General features: G+C 53.9%; 2 protein-coding genes across 2 annotated transcripts; both read left to right on the top strand.

Moving 5' to 3' along the window:
- Window positions 1–3,194: 3,194 nt before the first annotated feature.
- Dusp15 (dual specificity phosphatase 15) lies at window positions 3,195–6,747 on the top strand. The gene is made up of 3 exons (XM_055618024.1): window positions 3,195–3,239; window positions 5,138–5,309; window positions 6,121–6,747. Exons 2-3 carry the CDS (start codon window positions 5,184–5,186, stop codon window positions 6,397–6,399), a joined length of 405 nt encoding a protein of 134 aa, XP_055473999.1. The 5' UTR covers window positions 3,195–3,239; window positions 5,138–5,183; the 3' UTR covers window positions 6,400–6,747.
- Window positions 6,748–16,941: 10,194 nt separating this feature from the next.
- On the top strand, window positions 16,942–18,797 carry Foxs1 (forkhead box S1). Its single transcript, XM_055617958.1, has one exon. The coding sequence runs from the start codon at window positions 17,329–17,331 to the stop codon at window positions 18,637–18,639; it is 1,311 nt and encodes a 436-aa protein (XP_055473933.1). The 5' UTR covers window positions 16,942–17,328; the 3' UTR covers window positions 18,640–18,797.
- The last annotated feature ends 1,631 nt before the right edge of the window (window positions 18,798–20,428 follow it).

The raw sequence follows: 20,428 nt of genomic DNA, 5'->3' as shown, positions 1-20,428 counted from the left end.
GGGGGGGTGCTAAGGATAGGTGTCTGGGATGGGGATAGCAGCTCTAGGCTGAGGCACACCAGCCTATGTCTGATGGGTGCCCCCGGGGGTAGGTGTCGGGGAGGAACACGCGAGAGAGCAGAGCTGGTGGGTCAAGCTGGAAGGGGAGGGGTGAGGAGACAAGCTGGCTACCTGCTATCGCTGCACTTGGTCCTTAGGAATGCATAAGTCACACCTGCCAACTTGGCTCAAGTGCCCTGTTTCTTTCAGACGCCAAAGACCCGGATCAGCTGGGCCGGAATAAGATCACACATATCATCTCTATCCACGAATCACCCCAAACTCTGCTGCAGGTACCCCAAACCCGCCATTCCAGGGCTGGTGGGTTGGGGGACTGGGGAGCTGTAGGTCCAGGGCTACCCTCCACCCCATCCCTACTTTCTAGTACTGGAGATTAGCTTAGGGTGTCAAACATGCCCCAGGCAAATGCTCTCTCCCTGAGCCACAGTCCCTGGACTACCATCTCGACCCCAGCTGGCTCATCCAGCCTCCGCACCGGACTGTTTTATCATCCCTGTGTGGTGACTGAGGCCACAGGAGTAAATGAACTCACCTAAGGTCATACAGTGAAGACACTAGCCAACTAGAATTTGAACACAGTCCATCTGACCCTAGAGGTCTCGTATCAATCCTGAATATTAAGACCTTAAAATGCAGGTACCATATTAATCCCTTTTGCACTGACCTGTACATCCTTCCAATTGCCAAGTATCGAGATGATTCCAAACAGACGCTCCCAGGTTCTGTGTCTTGCACTGTGACTTCAGCTCTTTAGTGCCTTTGAGCCCAGCTGCCCCAGAGGGCTGTAGTGAGGGTCCAGAGGGCCTGCCAGATGTGGAAGACATTTCCGCATGCTGCAAGGCACATTCCCATTGGGTGGTTGGTTCTGCTCTCATGGAGTCCTAAGGAAGAGAAGATGGTTTTAGGACCAAAAAAAAAAAAAAAACTCAGACCACTGGCACTAGAGTCCAAAGACCATTTTTTCTCTTTGTGAACTTTACACAAGACAAGCTGAGCCCCAGATAGTAAATGGAAATTTTACAATAGTACGAACTTCACTGAGTGCCTCTGAGACACATATAGATGTTCAGAAAAGTATAACTGATAAAAGATAAGTTGTTGCTTTAAATGCTCTTATCCCAGGCTAGGGAAATGACTCAGTGTCTAAGAGCACTTTCTACAGATCCTCAGCACCCATATAGAAGCCAGGCATGCCCATATGTGCCTGTAACCCTGGCACCAGAGGTAGAGCAGGTGGAGGCAGGAGAACCTTTGGGAGCAGCTGGCTGCCAGCCAGGCTGAAAAACGTCTCCAGGTTCTGGGAGAGGGCCCGTCTCAGGGGAATAAGGCAGAGGGTAATAGAGCAAGACACCTAACCTTGGCAGACATGCACATAATGTATGTAGCTACCCCGCCCATGCATACATATGTGCATGCATAGCTACACACACATATATACACACACATGCCTTTTTTCATGTATCCATATACATATATATTCCCAGAAGAGAGCCTCTTATATTAGGTTCCATGTCTACTACAGCTACTGCAGAGTTGAGAAGGCTCAGGAGATCTTAAATTAAAAAAAAAAAAAAAAAAAAAGCCAGGTGGTGGTGGCACATGCATTTAATCCAAGAACTTGGGAGGCAGAGGCAGGCGGATCTCTGTAAGTTCAAGACCAGCCTGGTCTACAGAGTGAATTCCAGCACAGCCAAGGCTACAGAGAGAAACCCTGTCTCGAAACACCAGCAGAAAAAAGAAAAGGGGGGGGGGGGTGCTCTAGGGGCTGGAGAGATGGCTCAGTGGTTAAGAGCACTTGTTCTTGTGAAAATCCAGGCTTGATTCCCAGCACCCACATGGCAGCTCACACGGTAACTCCAGTTCCAGAGCGATCTGATGCCTTCTTCTGACCTCCAAGGGCACCGGGCACACACACAACACACATTTGCACACGTGCAAGCAGAACACTCACACATTAAATAAATCTTTTAAATTAATGAGCAAACAAAAAAGCAATGACAGAGCCTACCACAAGCTTGCTGTGATGGCCTTGGCAGGGCCTTTCTCCCTTTCAGGGACTCAGCTTTTTCACCTCTCAGATTTGATGGTCTGTAAGGGCAGCTGACAATAATCTATGACTTTCATTGTCCGTGAAGAAATTTCCAGGCCAGTGGAGTCCGAGTTTGCATTCTAGGGCAGCCTCATTCTGGAGCACTGGAGTAGGTGGTCTGAACAGATTGCACGGGCAGGCTTTCCAAGTTATTAACGTGTTTGTTACAGAATGAGTGCTTAGAAAAAGAGCCCTGCCCCGACACCTCACCAGCAGCTGTCCCTCCCATCAGGGAGTTCAGTAGACAGGGTTTGATGCTGCCAGGCAAGCTCACAGCCAAACACACTGCACAGGGAAAGTGCAGATCCCACAGACAACAAGGGATTCCGTGACCTTGGACATGTTAGACGGACATGGGACAAGCCTCCATGGGCACAAGAGGACAAATCCTGTGTCCTTCAAGAGCTGCTGCCAGCAGCAGGCCAGGCACCTGAAAAAAAAGTCATGTGAAGTAGTAAAATGTTAAGGGAGATCCTTGAGAAACGCAGTGAGGGGTTGAAAACATGGGCAGAAAGAGCCTCGGTACCCTGGCGTGAATACCTCAGCATGAAGCCAAGCCTGTCAGAGCAATTCTTGAAGCTGTGCTCGCTGATGTTGGTGTTATTGTGTGCATTCTGTCTGTCTGTCTGTCCTTTGAGTCAGAGACTTACTGTGGTAGCCCAGGCTGGTCTCTAACTCATAATTCTCCTGCCTCAGCCTCCTGAGTGCTAGGATTACAGATGGGCAGTCACTATGCCTAACTGTTCTTTTCATACTTTCATACTCTTCAAGACAGTGAGCTCTGCCCTTTCCCTGTGTAACTCTGCAATCCCCACTTGGAGGACAGGCCCTTAAAGAGGTACCTTCCCAGCTTCCAAGTCCTTGTGGGTGAGGACACCATCTGCACAGAGCTGGCAGGCCCTGCTCTTTGGGGAGAGGAAAACAATCGCGGTCCAGAGAAGGGTCAGGAATGGGCTGGGGTTGCACTGACCTTGGCAGCTCAGGCTGGAGGAGGGGTGCAGGCAGGGCCCACCATCTGAGTGTGTGTTACATCCTTGCAGGATATCACCTATCTTCGAATCTCAGTGGCTGACACTCCTGAGGTACCCATGTAAGTTCCCCTGGATAGGTCAAGAGCTGACAGAGAGATGCCCTCTGGGGTGGGAGTGAGGCTGTAGAGTATTCAGGCCAAAAAGCTGTCATGGGGCACCCAGAGCCAGACTGGGTCTGTTTCAACCATGCCCTTGCAGAATGTCCCTCATCAACTCTCTCCAGGGCCTCAGCCTCCTCCCCTGTGACATGGAGAAAGTGTCTTGTCTCTTGGGACCAGGTGCACAGCAGAGTTGAGGGTCAGCCGTGTCTTGCATACTGGCTTACAGTTAAGACACCTGGTTTGTAGCCAGGCTCTGGCATTTACTGCTGTGTGACCTTGGCAAAATAGCTTGTCTTCTCTGACCTTCAGCTACATAAATGCAGGAGGTGATGAGTCAAGGAGATTTGCAAAAATGAGGTGACCCCGGTGGAGGATGTGGGACGGACCTGGTCATTGCAGGGGTCATGTCTGGTTTACTAGCACTGGTACAGGAGCTTGGGACGGACCCAGGCTGAAGCCTTGCCCTTTGGGGCTCTTCTCCCAGCCCACTGCTGACCACTGTTCCAGATGCTCTGGTTGTAGACCCCAGAAGAATGGCACCCCCACTCTCCCCACTTTCATGCCCTTGTTCCCTCTACCCACTGGAGAGGCACCTGCCTCGGCGGTAGCCAGCCTCTCTCCCTACCTGCAATGCTGCCTCCTTCCATTCACCATGCATGCTGGCTGCACTGAGGACCTAGGGTTCTCTGTCTCTTGCTGTCCGTAAATGGGGAGGAAACAGCTCCCGAGCAACCTGCCCCACCCCAGCACTCCTTCTCCTGTCGCTCTCTTCTCTAGCAAAAAACACTTCAAAGAATGCATCAACTTTATCCACTGTTGCCGCCTCAACGGGGGTAACTGCCTTGTGCACTGGTGAGTTCCGAAAGGCATCCTCCTCATGTGCATGCCTGCGGGGCAGGTCCCCTCCGGCCTGTCACAGTGCTGACAGCCCATCACTCATCAGGACAGACCACTCAGAGGCTCACTCCTGGCAGCTGGATGGCCATAGCCCAGCAGCTGTTTCCCTGAGACTCCATCTTCTTATCTGTAAAGTGGGGAATGAAGGTTAGGTCTTACAATGCTGACAGGGCTGTTGGGTCACTGAGGTAACCCATTCATTCTAGCTTCTCTCCTCCCCTGCAGGCCTCTGAGGCAGGAGTGCAGGGTTAGAACTCTGAGTCTCCCCCAGTGTCCCTGACCCAAAGATAATATTCATCCCATGACCTCTCACCAAGATGGTCTGTCAGGGGCCAAGGGACCAGCTCTTTTAAGAGCTGGTTCTCCCCACAGTTAGCCATCCTACCCTGCCCTTCCCCAATCACCAGCCCGCCTTCCACCTCAAGATCTTTGTACATACTACCTAAGAATCTTTTGTTCTATCTTGTGGTGTGGGCAATTGAACTCAGCCTCATACACACCAAGCATGCACTCCACAATTCACCTGCGGTCCCCGGCCCTCAACATTCTTGGCTTGGTTTGATGTCCCTTCCCACCCCCACTAAAGAAACCTCTTCAAACCCCAGACTCACCTTGTCTTCAAGCGCTCATCGGTATCTGAAATTGCTGCTTTGGTTAGCAGCTGTTTCTCCAAACGACACTGTAAGCTCCAGGGCATCAGAGATCATGGGTTTTTTTCCTTAACCCAGGACCTGAACAAAAAGATGGTCAAGGGAAGCTTGTTGAATGGATGAATGATATTTCCACCAGTCCCTTAGTGTGAGAGAGAGAGTACTGGTCAAAGGGAAATGTCACAACTCAAAGGTTGAAGCTAGGAAGGCAGGCTCCCTGTGGTTGGACAAGAGTGGAGAGGCTCCAGGGTGGGAAGGGCGTATGGAAGGGAGCGGGAAGTCCTGAAGCCTGGGGTTGCCCCGATCCAGCTTTGCAGGTATATCTCGAAGTACCACCATCGTGATCGCCTATGTGATGACGGTGACTGGACTAGGCTGGCGGGAAGTGCTTGAAGCCATCAAGGCCACCCGGCCCATCGCCAACCCAAACCCAGGCTTTAGGCAGCAGCTTGAGGAGTTTGGCTGGGGAAACTCCCAAAAGGTAGGGGCTGCGCAAGGCCGAGGAGCCTGTATTCTCCTTGATCTTAGCACCCATTGGATGGGGTGCAGGCGGTGCCTTTCCCCTGCCTCCACTCTCACTCGGCTCACAAACTCACAAACTCACGATCCTCCTGCCTCAGACTCCAAGCACTGGGATTGCACCCGGGCCACCACACCTAGCCTGGGTTTTCAGGTTTTGTTTTGTTTGTCTCTTTAACTGAGAATTTGGATGCTTTTAGACCAGACTGTGACCAACACAAGTGTTCCTAACACAGAACAGTTCAGGGTTTGTCCACTTGAGGGTCTGTGTTCTGTTCTACCCAGGGTCTTTCTGAGGCCAAAGGAGTCCTTTCTCTTAACACTTCTGGGGAGACAACACATGAAATTATCAGACTAAAAAAAAGAAAGAAAAAAAGAAAAGAAAAATAAAAAATCAGGTTGAAACCACTCAGCTAACTAGGAGGGAGAGGGAGAGAAATCAGTGAGAATAACTGGGAAGATGGCAGTGGGGACGGCAAGGCTGCCATAGGCCAGGACCAAACAAGGAAGAGGCCCCGGGTGTGTGGTGTCTTTGAATCTAGCGACAAGGACGCGGTTCAATGCGGTTTGCAGCGGGCGCATCTGGAATATGTCCTGCCGAGGGGTAGAGGTTAGATCCTCAGGGTTGAGGCGGGGCGCCCCGGTGAGGGTTGGAAAGTCTTCGAACGGAGACAGAGGGGCGCCTGGAGGATCCACGTGTGGGGAGACGGGGAAGGGTGGAGGTGGCATCCTGGTGGCAGCTGGACCCCCGCCCCCTCCCCTCCCCGCCCCAGCTTCGCCGGCAGCTGGAGGAGCGCTTCGGGGACAGCCCTTTTCGGGACGAGGAGGACTTGCGCACGCTGCTCCCTCTCTGCAAGCGCTGTCGCCAGGGCTCGGCGACCTCGGCCGCGTCGGCCACGTCGGCCACAGCGCCCTCGGCTTCCGAGGGGACCCTGCAGCGCCTGGTGCCGCGATCGCCGCGGGACGCCCACCGGCCGCTGCCGCTGCTGGCGCGCGTCAAGCAGACTTTCTCCTGCCTCCCGAGGTGCCTGTCGCGCAAGGGCGACAAGTGAGCGCCGCCGCGCCTGCCGCTCCGCCCCGTCTTGACGCCGCAGCCTTCTCGGGCGGCTAGGGCTTCCCTCGGGCGGCTAGGGCTTCCCACGGCCGGCCGGGATGCAGCCAGAGCCCGTGGGAACCTAGCCCCTGCCCCGTGCCCATCACGCTTGTCTGCGTCCGTCCTCGGTGTCCCCTCTGTGAGTCTGTGTTCGGCCGGCCTGCTGCAAGCCACCTGGTGCCTTAGTCCTTGAGCTCTGGAGAGGGGTCCTGGGCCTCCACCCCGACGGGACGGGCGAGGAGCAGGACCGGCCTGGCGGACCGGCCTGGAGGACCGGCCTGGAGGAGATTAAAGAGACACAGAAGTTGCCTGGCCTCTGGTCATTCCGCAGAGCCTGGGCTTGGGAGCCTGCAGGAGGCAGGGCAGGAACAGCTTCCAGGGGCCCTGGGAAGCGCCGTTGTCCACGGGTGTGCAGAGCTGAATTCCAAGACCATGCCCTTCTACGACACCAGCCCTCCCTCCCATCTCCCCACAGATGGACTCTTGTGCCCCTTTGCTCTGGACCCCCACCACCACCTCCCGAGGCCTTTTCCTCTTCTCCAATCCTTCCTCCTCCTACTCCTCTGAACAGAAATAACTGGCCATTGTGGTCCAGTTGGTGGTGTTGCCTTCACATCATCTTTTACTGTCTGAAATGGCTCTATCCTCAGGGATAACACCTAGGCTCAGAGAGGTCAGGCAGCAGGCCCAGGCGCACACAGCTAGGGCAGGTCATTCCCAGCTGTGAGGGTAAGGAGGAAGCAACTCCTGGTGTGCTGTTTCCTGGAGAGAGAGAGACCCATGAGGTGCAGGGGGCGGCAGAACTCTCTCTCTCTTTCTCTTTTAAGGTTACTAATCCAGCAAAGCAGTAAGTAACCCTCTGGAGGGACAGAGCTGAGAGAGCTAAAGTAGTTATCACTCAGTAGACTCTTGTGGCTTGGTGGCGGATGGGGAGGCACTGAGCTGAGCGAAGGGTGTAACCACAGCAATCTCCAATTCCTCATTCAAGTGTTCATTGAGTATACAATGTGCCCGGTGCTGTGCTGGGCCCTGGAGCCACTGCAGTGAGCAAGCCGAGGTATACTGCTGAGCTTCCAGTGGAAGACACCAGATAAAAGGAGGGGTAAGAGAGTGGACCGTCTGCCATGTGACTGGGAGTGGGGGTGGGTAGGCGGAGCAGGTGGGAGCTCTGAGTTAGGACAGGGTGGAGAGGAAAAAGGCTGGGCTCTCCAGAGGGCGCCACGCCTCTCTGCAGCCTCCCGGATGGTTGGCGGCACCCCCCCCCAACCGTTCTGCCCCAGGGCCGTTTCATCTTAAAAACACACAAAATCGTGGCCCCCATCACTTACAGACAAAACCGAGCCCTTTGGCATAATGTCCCAGATCCTTCTGGAAGCTCCCTGGCCCGAGTATCACCTCCACACACCTTGTCTCAACAGCAAGTGCTATCGGCTGAGGATGTGGCCGCGGTCCTAAACACTGCAGCTCAGACGATCTTCATTCTACCCTCCTTGAAGGTGTCCCGTGTATCAGAGGAGAAAACTGAGGCTGGTCATAAGAGATGGGGTTGGGATGTGAGCTCAGAACCCCCTCTCTTTATTAATTACTCTTTGTGATCTAGAAACATGAAGGGCTCCCTCTGACACACAGGAATGGGCTGCTTGGATGGACAGAACACCTCAGAGTGGCTTCTAAAACTCCAACCTCAACTAGAGTATAGATGGGAAGATTATCCCATCTATACTAATCATCTACAGACTGGTTTCCTTGTCCTTATTCCCTAAACAATACATCAGGCACTTAACATTTGCTTCAGATCCGACATAAGTATTTTTAGAGGTGGTCCAAGGCACGTAGGATTCTTGCAGGCTCTGTGTAAATAGTCCACCCCTTGGTTTAAAGGATTTGCCATGCATTTCAGCATTCAGTGGTGTCCCGGAACCAACCACTCACCAATATAAAGGGACAACTAATTCTTACTCTTGTTAATCACATGAAATGCTTTGTGTCCCCTCTGGAGTTCACAGGTCTGAGTCTGGAATGGACTGTGGCTGCAAAAGTATCACGGGACAGCTGCTGGCATATGGAACCAAGAGGAGGAGGAGTAAAAACACCCTCCCACGGGTGCTTGTGAAGGGGAGACCTCACTCCCCACCTCTGGCCTTGCTGGCTGGACTAGTCACTGCACTAGAAGATTTTTTTTTCCTTTCAGAGCCTCAGTTTACCACATACACAGCAAGGGCTGGGGCAACCTGAACGACTCGACATCTTTCATACTGCAAATATTTATAATAAAAAGCACAGACTCTAGAACAGGGTGTGGCGGTGCGTGTCTAAAGGGCAACCCTCAGGAGGCGGAGGCAGAAGGGTTGCCTGGGTTAAACGCTGAGACCCCCGTCTCAACCTCCCCGCTTCCGAAACACAGCCACCCCCAAATAACACATCCATGCGAAAATGCTCTTGTGCACTCAGTAGATCGCAGACCCCACTGGGAGGTTCTCAAGAGGTGGTAAGGGGCCACAGACAGGCAGCTTTGGGTCCTCAATGTTCCTGGTGGGGCTACAGAGCCAGGTATTTAATGACAGGTAATTAACAGCAGTAATCAAAGGTCCTGAGACCCAATGGGGAAGGATTCAGCCAGGCCAGCATGAGGGTGAACAGTCACTCATTTTGGCAATTCCAAAATGGGAAGGGACAAGCTCAGCCTGTGAAGTGTCTGCATGGGAGTGAGAGTGGGGACTGGCCAGCATTCTGGTCCCTGGGCTTCTCTAGGGTCCAGCGTGGCGGTCACCTGTATGCCTTTGAAGCCACTCATTGCCTCCCAATTGCGACAGGAATAGATTTGAGAAGCACTTTCCCTGTCCAGCGTCCACCATCCAGGTCTAGAGAAAAGACTGACAGCCGGGCCCAGCGTGGTCCCACCAGGTAGCTGGTGCTGAGGCTTTGGGATGCTGGAGTCCAGGAATCAGAGACCACCGTGTAACATAGCAGGATAGTCTCAGGAAGACGAAGCAAAAAGGAGGCCATGTACAGGTGGGCTAGGAGAATCGGGGTGGTGGAGCAAGATTGCTCCTCTATGGGAGACTGCCTTCACCCACAGAATCCTGGCCAGAGCACCCCTCCACACTGTGGGAGTTCATCTTTGTCTGCTGGGCTCTGGCACAGTTGGCCACCTGGAGAGGAGAAAGGAAAAGGGCCTTGGGGTAAAAGAACTATGCAGAAAAAGCAAAACTTTGCCTACACTGACTTTCACGTGTTTGTGCTCCATTCAGGTGACCTGGTTAATTCCCTGACACATGCACACATGCGCGGCCAGCGCACCATCCCTAGCATTTTGCTTAGGGAATATCCTGTTCACGGGAAATCTATGGCAGGAACCAGAGGTCCTCTGCGTCTCTAGGACCGGTTGGTAGCATATATAGAAAGCGGAAACCAGGAAGGGTTGTGCTGGGAGGATTCGGGAAGACCGTCTTCCGCCTCCCCTGGAAATCTGTAGCTCAGCGGGGTTACCTATGAGACACAGGCAGGGTACAGCAGTTTTTTCAGTAGGGTGCAGCAGGGTCCTGAAAAAGCCTGGCCAGGACCAGGCCATGAACTCACAAAGCCTCAGTGCCCTGGTGGAGAGTAGCACCAGCCCATAAGCTGGGACCTTGGACAATCCACGTGGCCTCAAGGCTGAGTGTAGTGTTCCCCAATATAAAAGAGGACCTTTCCACAGACTCTTGGCATTACCTAACATTAGGCTGCCGCTACCTGTGACCTCCCCATCCTTCTGGGAGCCTCTCCTCTCACCCCACAGAGAAATTAGAAGGCACCCCCTCTTGTAATTCTCACCCCAAAACGGCTAACCTCAGCATCTCGGGAGCCTTCTTTTCAGGGCCCTCCTATAGGGATGCCCCTTGCTCAGGCATCACAAACATTCAGAAATGAGCCTCTCTAAAGGGGGTTTTAAAACTTGTCCCTGAGCCACAAGCAACCCAGGTGCACACCAGGCCACTGTCAGCACAAACACCCAAGTCATCTCCAGCTCCCCCTCTCCTGAGACAGTTAGACAACGTCCTCTGGTTAACTACTCCCAGCCTCTTTAGTCTTCATTTCATCTGGCCTCTGTCCCTCCAGCTCATAATGCCATTAGCTGCCAAGTTCAAAGGAGAAGGCATTCCAGCCTTCACCAGGGTGGTCCAGCACCTGGTGAATCCATCTTACTCCAAACATTCTCACTGGCTCTCCAAGGTCCTTTCTATTGATGAGATGGTCACAGGCTGCCCCTCTTCAGAGGCCGTCACCTCATTGTCCAAGCGTGATGTTTCTGCAAAGCAGCCAGTTTCAGATAAGTGCTTAATGGGGGAAAGCAGGTTGGTTGGCTTTTATTCTGGTGGTGCTGGGAGATTGAAACCAGGACCCTGGGCATGGAGGGCATGGATGTTATCACTGAGCTGCATATACCCAACCCGGCTCTTGACAAAAAATTTAAATCCTAGAAGTTAAGAGCAAATAAGAAACACTGCCTTCACGTTAGTTCTATTGCAAAACCGCATTTTAAATAGACATGCTTTTTCTGCCCGTGTGTAACTGTTCATATGTGCATGTATGTGTGTGTGTGCATGGCCCTGTGCATGTGTTGTGCTATTATTTCTGATGCAGGAAGGCATGTCATACCTCACCAGGAAAATTTGGACGAGGCGGGCGTTTTCAGGAGTTAACATTGGCTAACAGAGCCACGGTTTATCTGCAGCAGTGCTCTAAACAGGGCAGCACAAAGCAAGGGTGTGGAGTGTGGTGAGAACGGCGTGACCCTCACGGGAACCTAGCAGAGATCCATACAACAAAACAACCTTGAGCAAGAGAACCAGCTACGCACACACTCTCAGACACACATGGCCAGCGGTTTCAGGCCCAGGCTGCTCACTGTTTCTTGAATGCAACCATGTCCTTCCACAAGCAGCAGGACTTTGCCAGCGCTGATCCAGAAACGTCACTCTACCTCACAGCCTTCTACTCTCCCTTAAAGTCCTGTTCAGTTCATCTGACAGATGCTGGCTGAGCAACCACTTCATGCCAGGCACTGCCTAGTCCCTGGAGCCACAGCGGTGAACAAAACAAGGGTCACTCTCATCATGGTACCCTCTGCCCTGAGCCCAAATTGTCTTTGAGTTAGAGTATCCTCCATACAATGAGTAAATAGGCTGTGACGGTGTGCCCGTGCTAAGTTCTTTGTGCATATTCGGGCTGGTTATGGGGATTTCCGGTACTGTTGTCTTCGGTGGTAAGAGCTGAAAGCACCACCTCCGTCCCCTGTGGCGATCGGGAATGATGTGGCCCCAGGGTTCTGCGTTCGGCAAATCTGCTGCTATTTTATATCCTGTCATCTCACTCCCTCTTTTTTTTCCTTTTTTTTTTTTTTTTTTTTTTGTTAAGCCAAGCAATCTTTTCCTCATCCAGAATGAATATGCAAAGCACTGAACAAGGCATTGTAGGGACTAGTGGCCATCTGTCTTCAATACGTCTACTCTCATCACTTTATTATTTCCACCAGCCATAAGCCGGAGGCTACTGCATAGGGGCTCCTTGAGAGCAAGGATTGTTCCACCTTGGGCTCCATCTAACTCCCAACTCTAGTCAAAGAATACAGGATCTCGGAAGGGATGAAATAAAGAAAGGGGAGGACACCTCTGGATGCGAGGTGTCCAGAGGTCCCTCATCGCTCTCGTGGCTCCAGCCCCATCCAGGCCAGGTCATTCGTCTTCAAGTCCCCCCCTCATCCTCAGGCCTGGCTGTGCACAGGGCAGGCACCTGAAAGGTTCTGACAAGGAGGAGCCCTCCAACCAGAAGACCTGGCTCCTCTGTGCCCGAAACAAGAGTATGGACTTCTGGGACATGCAAGAGTACAGCCAACTGGACCCAGGTACCCGCCTCCCTGCCCTTGAACTCCACATGGGTAAACAGTACTTGAAAAGCAGGAAACTGGACTTATGTGAGAATGGACAGTGGGCCGTGGTCACTCTCTCTGGGGTTAGCTCTGATGTGAGGCTTCTCTTGGGGCCCATCCTTGCTTGATATGCTTACTGAGCTTCAAGCTCTCTATGACAAGGAGAGCCTTTCCCAGGAGCCCCCAAGGAAAGCCAGCGAGCCAGCCTGCAGGACAGACCAGGTCAGTGTGTCCTTTCAACCCCTCAGCCCAGCCAGCTCGGTGAAATGTCAGCCAAGACTGAAAGCAGCCCCAGCCTCTCTAGCTATCACCTCATCCCCCTGTCTCTTGTGCCCTCTGTTCCAGCTCTCCCACCGTGCTTAGTTTCATCCTTCCTTCCCCTCCATCAGCCTGGCTCTCTGTCTGTCCCCATAACCTGCCCTGCCTTCAGTTCCATCTGCCTCAAGCCTATTTGCTCCACACCCTCTCCTCCCCAGTACCCAGAGGTCCACAGTGCCCCACTTGCCTTCCAGACCCAGATCCCCCACTGGTCCCTCTTCCATGTCTGCTTGCCTCCTCCTTGCTGTCTCTTAACCGTCATCCCTGTGAATGCCGCTCCTTAATTTGTCCCCTTCACTTGTGGCTCATTGCTCTGTCCTCATCTCCCATTCTATGACTCTAGTGGCTCTTCAGCATCCAGTCTACCTGTGACCGTTATCAGCCTCTAGATACCCTCCCTCACTAACGCTTTCTTCTCCTCCAACGTGGAAGGGTCTTAAATTCTGAAATGTCTATGTCCCGTCTGTCCTAGCTGGCCTTCAGATCACCCATTGCTCGCTCTCTCTCTCTCTCTCTCTCTCTCTCTCTCTCTCTCTCTCTCTCCCTGCTCAGGTGGAGTTACCCTGGCATTTCCTCTGGACCTTGCTCTCCTCTCCCATCTTCACAGTTGGCCCTCTCAGATGCCCAGATCAGCTGCAAACAAATAAATAGAAAAAGGACAAGCACTGGCCCTGTAGGGTGCCAGAAGCCTCCTGAATGCATCCCAAGCTCTTTGCCTGGCCACAGCAAAGGCTGGATCTCTTCACCTACTCATGTCTCCTCTCTGGCCTAGATCGAGGGTCTGAGGCACCCTGGTGAAGTGGTCTCCCTCCCAGGGTACCAGGCGCAGAACTCCAGATACTCCTAGAGGCCAGCCATCTCTGAGGAGTTCAGAAACCCTGGTAAGGACTCTGAAGGTCCCTGCATCTGACCAACTGCCGAACTGGAGAGGACCTAGGTGTGGGGACAACTACCCTCTACCTCTTAGCCAAAGCACCTAGTCCCAGCAGGCCAAAGCCACAAGGCTAATGTTGGAGGCCCTGACTGGTGCCGGTTGGTTGCCCACCTAAGTATTCTCACAGCTCCCTTCATGTGACAGAGGCAGCATTGTCCCGTTTTGTAATCAGACACCTCACACTGATAATCTGTGCTCCCAACTTTGCCTGAGCTCCACCACTTGTTAGTAGCAGGTCACAGCCGCCCCACAGCAGGAGCTTACAAGAGGCCCAGCTCTCAGGACCTGGTACAGAAGCCCAGCCCCTCACCTGAACCTTCAGGGCAGACCTGTGTTGCTGTTCCTGATGGAAGGGAGCCACTGAGTTATTGACCTTGTTTCGATGACTGCCACAGTTCAAACCTCTGCAGGGGTGGCTGCAGAGATGGCTCAGCCATGAAGAACATTTTTGGCTCTTCCAGAGGATGGGAGTTTGGCTTCCAGCACCCATGTATGGGGGCTGGCTCACACTCACCTGTAATTTAGTTCTAGGGCATCCGATGGGCTCTACTGGCCTCTGTGGGCACCTGCACAGATTCGGCCCACGCTCACACAGACACATAAGTAAAAATAAATCTTAAAAAAAAAAAATGTTCTACTGGAAGAAGCTCCTGGAATCCAGACCGCAGATCATGCCTCCCAAAGTCCTTGGCACTAAACTAGTTTGTTTTTTTTTGGGGGGGGGATTGTTTAGTTTTGGGGGTTTGGGGGGGTTGTTGTTATTTTGTTTTTGAGATAGGTCTGGTACAGCCCAGCCTGGCCTGAATTTGCTGTGTAGCAGAGAATGTTGAACTTCTGACCCTCCTGCTTCTAATTTCCATATACTGGGATTACCACTATGTGCCATCATACCCAGTTTTGGTTTTTTGTTTGTTTGTTTGTTTGTTTGTTTGTTTGAGACAGGGTTTCTCTGTGTAGCCTTGGCTGTCCTGGACTCGCTTTATACACCAGGCTGACCTCGAACTCACAAAGATCTGCCTGCCTCTGCCTCCCTGAGTGCTGGGATTACAGGTGTGCACCACCACTCCCAGCTCATTTTTAATAATTTTTTAGATAGTATAATGACGTCATTTCCCCCTTCTCTTTCCTCCCTCCAGGCCTTCTCGTGCACCCCCTCTTGCTCTCCTTCTAATTCATGACCTCTTTTTTTCTTTGTTGTTTTTATATTGATGGTGGTGGTGTGTGTGTGTGTGCTTAAATGCATAAGAACACGTAAGTACACCCTGCTCAGTCTGTATAATGTATACTTACATGTATGCATCTTCAGGGCTTACCACTTGGTATTGGATAGTTAATTGGTGTGCTCTGCCCTAGGGAAGAAGGGGCACAAAGACTCCAGCTGCCAGCATTCCTTAGTCGCCCCTGGCTGTATGCAGCGCTGGGAATGGAACCCAGGGCACGCTAGAAGAGCACTGTACAGAATGAGTCTCCAGACTACCACTGTTTCTACAGACCTTCTACAGCGCAACCCCTGGGCTCAAAGCCACCGTGCGCTCGGCAGAAGGCTGCAGCTTGTTCCTGGGACCTACCCGCTGGCATAGAGCAAATTCTCTTCCAGGAACCGCTGATGCGGGCCTGTGTGGTGCAGCGACGTGCTGCTGTGGGTGGCACCCGAGGGCGTGTTCTCTCAAAGTCTGTGTTGTGGGCCCAACCAGGGAGCAAACGCACCTATCAGCTGCTGGACACGCAGCGCTTCCTCCAGGGCAAGGCCCACCGTGTGTCCCGGGGACACGGGCACAGTGGCCTGGACAGTGGAAAGTGCGCACTTGCGATTGTGGACCCGGGAGGGTGGGCTCAAAGTGAGCTCCGCTTGGAAACAAGACTCCACACAGAGGCACCAAGGATGAGAAAGAATATGGGTATCAGGTCTGGTAACAGATTCCTTTTAGGCCTGTAGGGGGCGTAGGCAGAAGCAGCTTTGGTCCTGGGAGGTGAAAGGAGCGCACAGGACTTGGACACATGTTTAAAGTGGGCATCGGGGACCCTGGGCACAAAACAGGCATCGGTGGGTAGCAGTGGGCAAAGGATTGGGCACAAAGACACGAAGTGATCATAGGAGCAGGAGGCAAGGGACATAGACCCTGGAGCATGGAGGAGACAGGCCTGGAATAGGTAGGAGAAGGACACAGAAGTGGGCATAGGGCACAAGGGATGTGGCATGGAATATGAGCACTAAATGGGCACCGGGTAGGATGCAAAGTTCTTGGCCCTGCTTTCATAGTTTCTGTGCCAGTAGAACTGCAGGCCAACCTATAAGATGGCCACTCGGAGCCTGAATACCAGATCAGCCTGTGCTTTGGTGAGGACCATGCAGGCCCGCTAGACCGGGAGAGGCTTGCGGCTCATGTGAATCACTCCTCCTCTCCTACGCCTTCCAATGGCTTCTCACTGATCCTTCCTAGTCCCAGCTTGCCCTAGTTCCAGCCCCCCTCTCCCACTCTGTACAACTCTCTGGTCTTTGTGACTCAGACTGAACATGACTTCCACCCAGAATGTGGGAGAAGGACTGCCTCGGTGCCCGGTGCTGCCACAGGGGAAGCCAGTCTCTGCTCAGCTTGTGAGTTGGGTAGCCCCCCCCCATCTGGACTTATTTATAGGATCCTTATTTTGGATGCCAACATAATAAATCTCCTTAAAATAAATCTCTTTTAATAACATGTCAGTAAGTCTCCCTTCCTTCCCTTTCTCTTTCTTTCTCTCTTCCTTTCTTTCTGTGCTGGGAATCAAACTCTGGGCCTTGTGCTCAGCATATCCTCTACCACTGAACCACACCCCCAGCCCATAAGTCAATCTGTATGGAGAAAGTGATATGATTTGACAAAGGACCGAAGTTCACTGGGTTTTTCCCAGTCATTCCGGGAATGTTTCTTGCCTTGCTACTGTGTTTCAGTGCCCTGTGCTGGATGCGGGGGACAGAGCAAAACAATATGGTCTTTACACTCTTGGAGTTCACAGCCTGTTTCCAGCTGGGGTCCCCACTCCTGACCTTCACAAACGGGATGACTGGGGATGTGCATCGAAAGGGCTGACTTTGTCCTGGCCTTTGCTGTACCCCAGCTCCAGGCTGAGGTTAGGAGAGCATGAATTCACAGAACATCCAGACACACACACACACACACACACACACACACACGCGCGCATGCACGCACGCGCATGCACGCACGCGCATGCACGCACGCCAGGCTCTCCCAGGACACTGCCTCCTAAGGGATCCTGTTGTGTCCTCAGCACATGTGGACATGGACAACTTAGCAGTTCCATTGTAGAGATCGGAAGCTGAGGCTCTGTCCAGATGGCTGTCCTACCCACACCAATCACTAGAGGGCAACAGGGCTCAGGGGAACTGGCTTGCGCAAAGTCCTCAAGGGTCCTGAAGTCCTCCAAAATCTACTAGCCAGGCCCGGAATAGTGTGGCCAGGAGGGCTCCGGAGTATGGGAAGGAAGCTGCAGAGGAGGGAGGAGGAAAAGCCAGAACTAGGGTACGTGAGAAAACACTGTAGCTTTTCTCACTTCACAGGGACTCTGCTTAGTTCTCTCCTTGTTCTCCCCTGCTCTACCTTGGGCCATACCTGTGTCCCTGAAGTTCTGCCTGCCTGCCTGCCTGCCTGTCTGTCTGTCTGTCTACTTCATTCTTTTCCTGTTCTGTGGCTGGCACTCTCTCCGTATGCTTACTGTCTCTCTCTTTCTGCATGTGTGCGTGTGTCTGTCTGTCTGTCTGTCTGACTGCCTACCTGCCCCTGTCTAACTCAATTTCAGGGCCTGTCCCTGCCCTCCCACCCCTTCGTCCTGCAGCTGCTCACAGCTTCCGACTGCTGGCCTCCCTTGCCCGCCTCCTTAGACTTGACAAGGGCGGTGAGAGAGGAGGGAAGGGCAGCCTGGTGGGCCCACCTCTTTTTGCCTTTCTAGGCTGGGAGGCTGGGCCAGTAGGTCTTTTAACAGCCTGGGCAGCCCTTGCAGATCACCGGCCCCGAATGCCGTGCCTGGCTCTGTGGTCCAGCAGCACCGCCAGCATGCAGCAGGAACCATCCCCCGGACCCTTGGCTCCTTCTGCAGAGCCCACCAAGCCCCCTTACAGCTACATAGCCCTGATTGCCATGGCTATCCAGAGTTCGCCAGGTCAGCGGGCCACCCTCAGCGGCATCTACCGCTACATCATGAGCCGCTTCGCCTTCTACCGACACAACCGGCCGGGCTGGCAAAACAGCATCCGCCATAACCTGTCTCTCAACGAGTGCTTCGTCAAGGTGCCCCGTGACGACCGAAAGCCAGGCAAGGGCAGCTACTGGACCCTGGATCCCGAGTGCCACGACATGTTCCAGCACGGCAGCTTCCTCCGCCGCCGCAGGCGCTTCACCAAGCGCACAGGTGCCCAGGGCACGAAGGGCCCTGGCAAGGCAGACCACAGGCCCCTCAGAGCCACCAGTCCAGACCCAGGAGCACCCAACACTGCAGCTGGCAGGCTGTGCTCGTTCCCACCAGAGGTGCCAAACCCCAAGGGCTCAAGTTTTGGGGGTCTGATGGGGTCTTTGCCAGCCAGCATGCGCCCGGCAACCAGTGACGCCAGACCTCAGCTGCCCACGGGATCCAAAGAGATGTGCTCGCCCAAGTCTGCAGGCCCGAGGGACCTCTCCGAAGCCACCTCACCCTCCCCGTGCCCGGCATTCGGCTTTTCAGCTGCCTTCTCTGAAGCTGAGAGTCTCGGCAAGGGCCCCACACCTGGCGTGGCTCCTGAGGGTACCTCGAGCAGCTACCAGTGCCGGATGCAGACGCTGAATTTCTGTATGGGGACTGACCCAGGCATTGAACACCTCTTGGCCTCTGCAGTCCCCACCCCTACACCCTCGACTCCTTCAGCCTCTCACCGGGCCCCACTGCCCCTGCCAGCTGACTCCAAGGAACCCTGGGTGGCTGGGAGCTTCCCTGTCCAGGGAGGTTCCGGCTATCCCCTGGGGCTACCCCCATGTCTTTACCGGACACCGGGAATGTTCTTCTTCGAGTGACTGCCTGCAGCAGCCCCTCTGTAGGGCCTCTGTCTGCTATTCCCTTCAGACTCAAGCTGGCTGTAGGACCTCGGGTACTCTGCAAGGACCCAGCCCTGGCAGGCCAAGGACTGAAGATCAGAAGGCGGAAGTGAGCGATCAGCCAGGTCCCGGGGGGGGGGGGGCCTCCTGACAAACTTGGGATGAGGGGAAATGGGGCCCGAGAGATGTCCTCTGTGCTTCTCAGGGCTAATAAAGCCAGTGTGGTGATGATGGTCTGCCTGCTGTATGACTGGGGCTAAGGGCCAGGATGCTGGGGTCTGTGGGGGGCACTACAGTAGGGGTGGAGAGCTGCCTGGAAAGATCCCGCTTGAGGCTTTATCCTGCTGGGGACTTTCTTGGGGAGTTTCCCAGGAAGGGAAAGTAGGGCATGAGGGCAGGCGGAGGGAGATGCAGCCAAGATCCACAGAGTATGGGAAAGCCGAGCTGGCCTATGAGGCTACCTCCCACCCATGGTTGTAGCTGGAATCTCTCCTTATGCAGCCTTGTCATGCCCGCTGCCATGCCCTCCCGGGCTTGCTTCTGTCATCTCATCTGGGTCCTATGGATTGTCAACCCCATTTACAATGGGGGAAACTGAGGCTCAGTGCTCACCCCACCTCCAGGGGATGTGCAAAGGAGCGGCAGAGAGCAAAGGGTACGCAGGTCTGAGGGAAGGTGTGGAGTCGAGAGCTGGCTCCAGGCGCAGAGGAGGAGGGACCCTCTGAACTCCAGAGCTGATAAGTTACACTTCACCCTGTGCAACTGGGGATCCAAGGTCTAGAGGCAGCGCCTGTCTTTATTTGAACTCGCCACAGTAATGAGACCTCTCCTGGGTCCCTGGGTGAGATCTGATGACTTTTTGCACCAAAATTGTATTAAATTTATTTGTGACTGTGTGTGTATGCAGGGGGGGGGGGTCAGACACTTGTAGGAGCTGGTTTTCCCTTCCACCATGTGGGTCCTAGGGATTGAACTCAGGGGCCTTTACCCTCTTAAGCCACCTCACCCCTCGGGTGACTCTTTGTGGACACATTTCTTTGAGGGAAGGGCAGGGACCCATGGCTGCCCTAGGTACTGAGCAGAGAGAGCCGAGCTCCAAGCTTTGCCCTGCTCTAACTGTTCTCCTGGGTAGAATAGGGTACGTGGCGGTTTGCTTGACACCCACCAGAGGAACAGACAGGGACCCAAGACCTCACTGTCACCTCCAACACCACCAGGAAGAGAAGCAAAAGGCTTCCTGTACCTTGGGCTCCTCTAATGGGGTGAGGCAGAGGGCCAAGGTGTTGGTGTGCCCCCATTTTAGTCTTCATTAGAGAGCCCAGGAGGCCTTTTGTCCCATGAAGTGGCACCGAGTGGCTGTCCTTCCTTAGGCAGGTTGCCTAGTCTCTGCCATAAGCCATTCCCTGGGCAGCTTCTCTGACTTCAGCCTCTGCTTCTGCTGCTCCCTCCTCCCTTCGCATGTCCCCTGGGGCTTTGGAGGAAGCAAGCTGGCTGGCCTGACTGAACTGTCTGGTTCCCACAGACTCCAGAACTGAGGTGGAGCAGGGACCTGAGGGGCCAAGCTTGCTGTGGCCGGAAGCGGGTGGGAAAATGCCTGACCAGCTGGGGGAGGTGAACTCCCCCTCCTTCCCTCCCACATCCCCCTCCCTATTCTGCCTGCTGCACCCCAGCCAGCAAAACAGTGGGTTGTTGGGAGGAAAGGCAGCAGGGTCCTGTGTAGTGAGGGGCGGAGGTTCACGGAGGAAGGGGACCCTCGTGTGATGTGGGG

Source organism: Psammomys obesus, unplaced genomic scaffold (genome assembly GCF_907164565.1).
Source record: "Psammomys obesus unplaced genomic scaffold, mPsaObe1.curated_primary_1811, whole genome shotgun sequence".
Lineage (NCBI taxonomy): Eukaryota > Metazoa > Chordata > Mammalia > Rodentia > Muridae > Psammomys > Psammomys obesus.
The sequence above is the reverse complement of the archived record's forward strand: the minus strand, read 5'-3'. Positions and strand labels throughout refer to the sequence as shown.

What these genes read in the sequence shown, in the direction of transcription:
- Dusp15 (XM_055618024.1), top strand. Translation starts at nt 5,184, where the DNA reads ATGACGGTGACTGGACTAGGCTGGCGGGAAGTGCTTGAAGCCATCAAG. An exon ending in GCTGGGGAAACTCCCAAAAG is followed by an intron (nt 5,310 to 6,120) that starts GTAGGGGCTGCG and finishes TCCCCGCCCCAG; the next exon opens with CTTCGCCGGCAGCTGGAGGA.
- Foxs1 (XM_055617958.1), top strand. Translation starts at nt 17,329, where the DNA reads ATGTGTGCGTGTGTCTGTCTGTCTGTCTGTCTGACTGCCTACCTGCCC.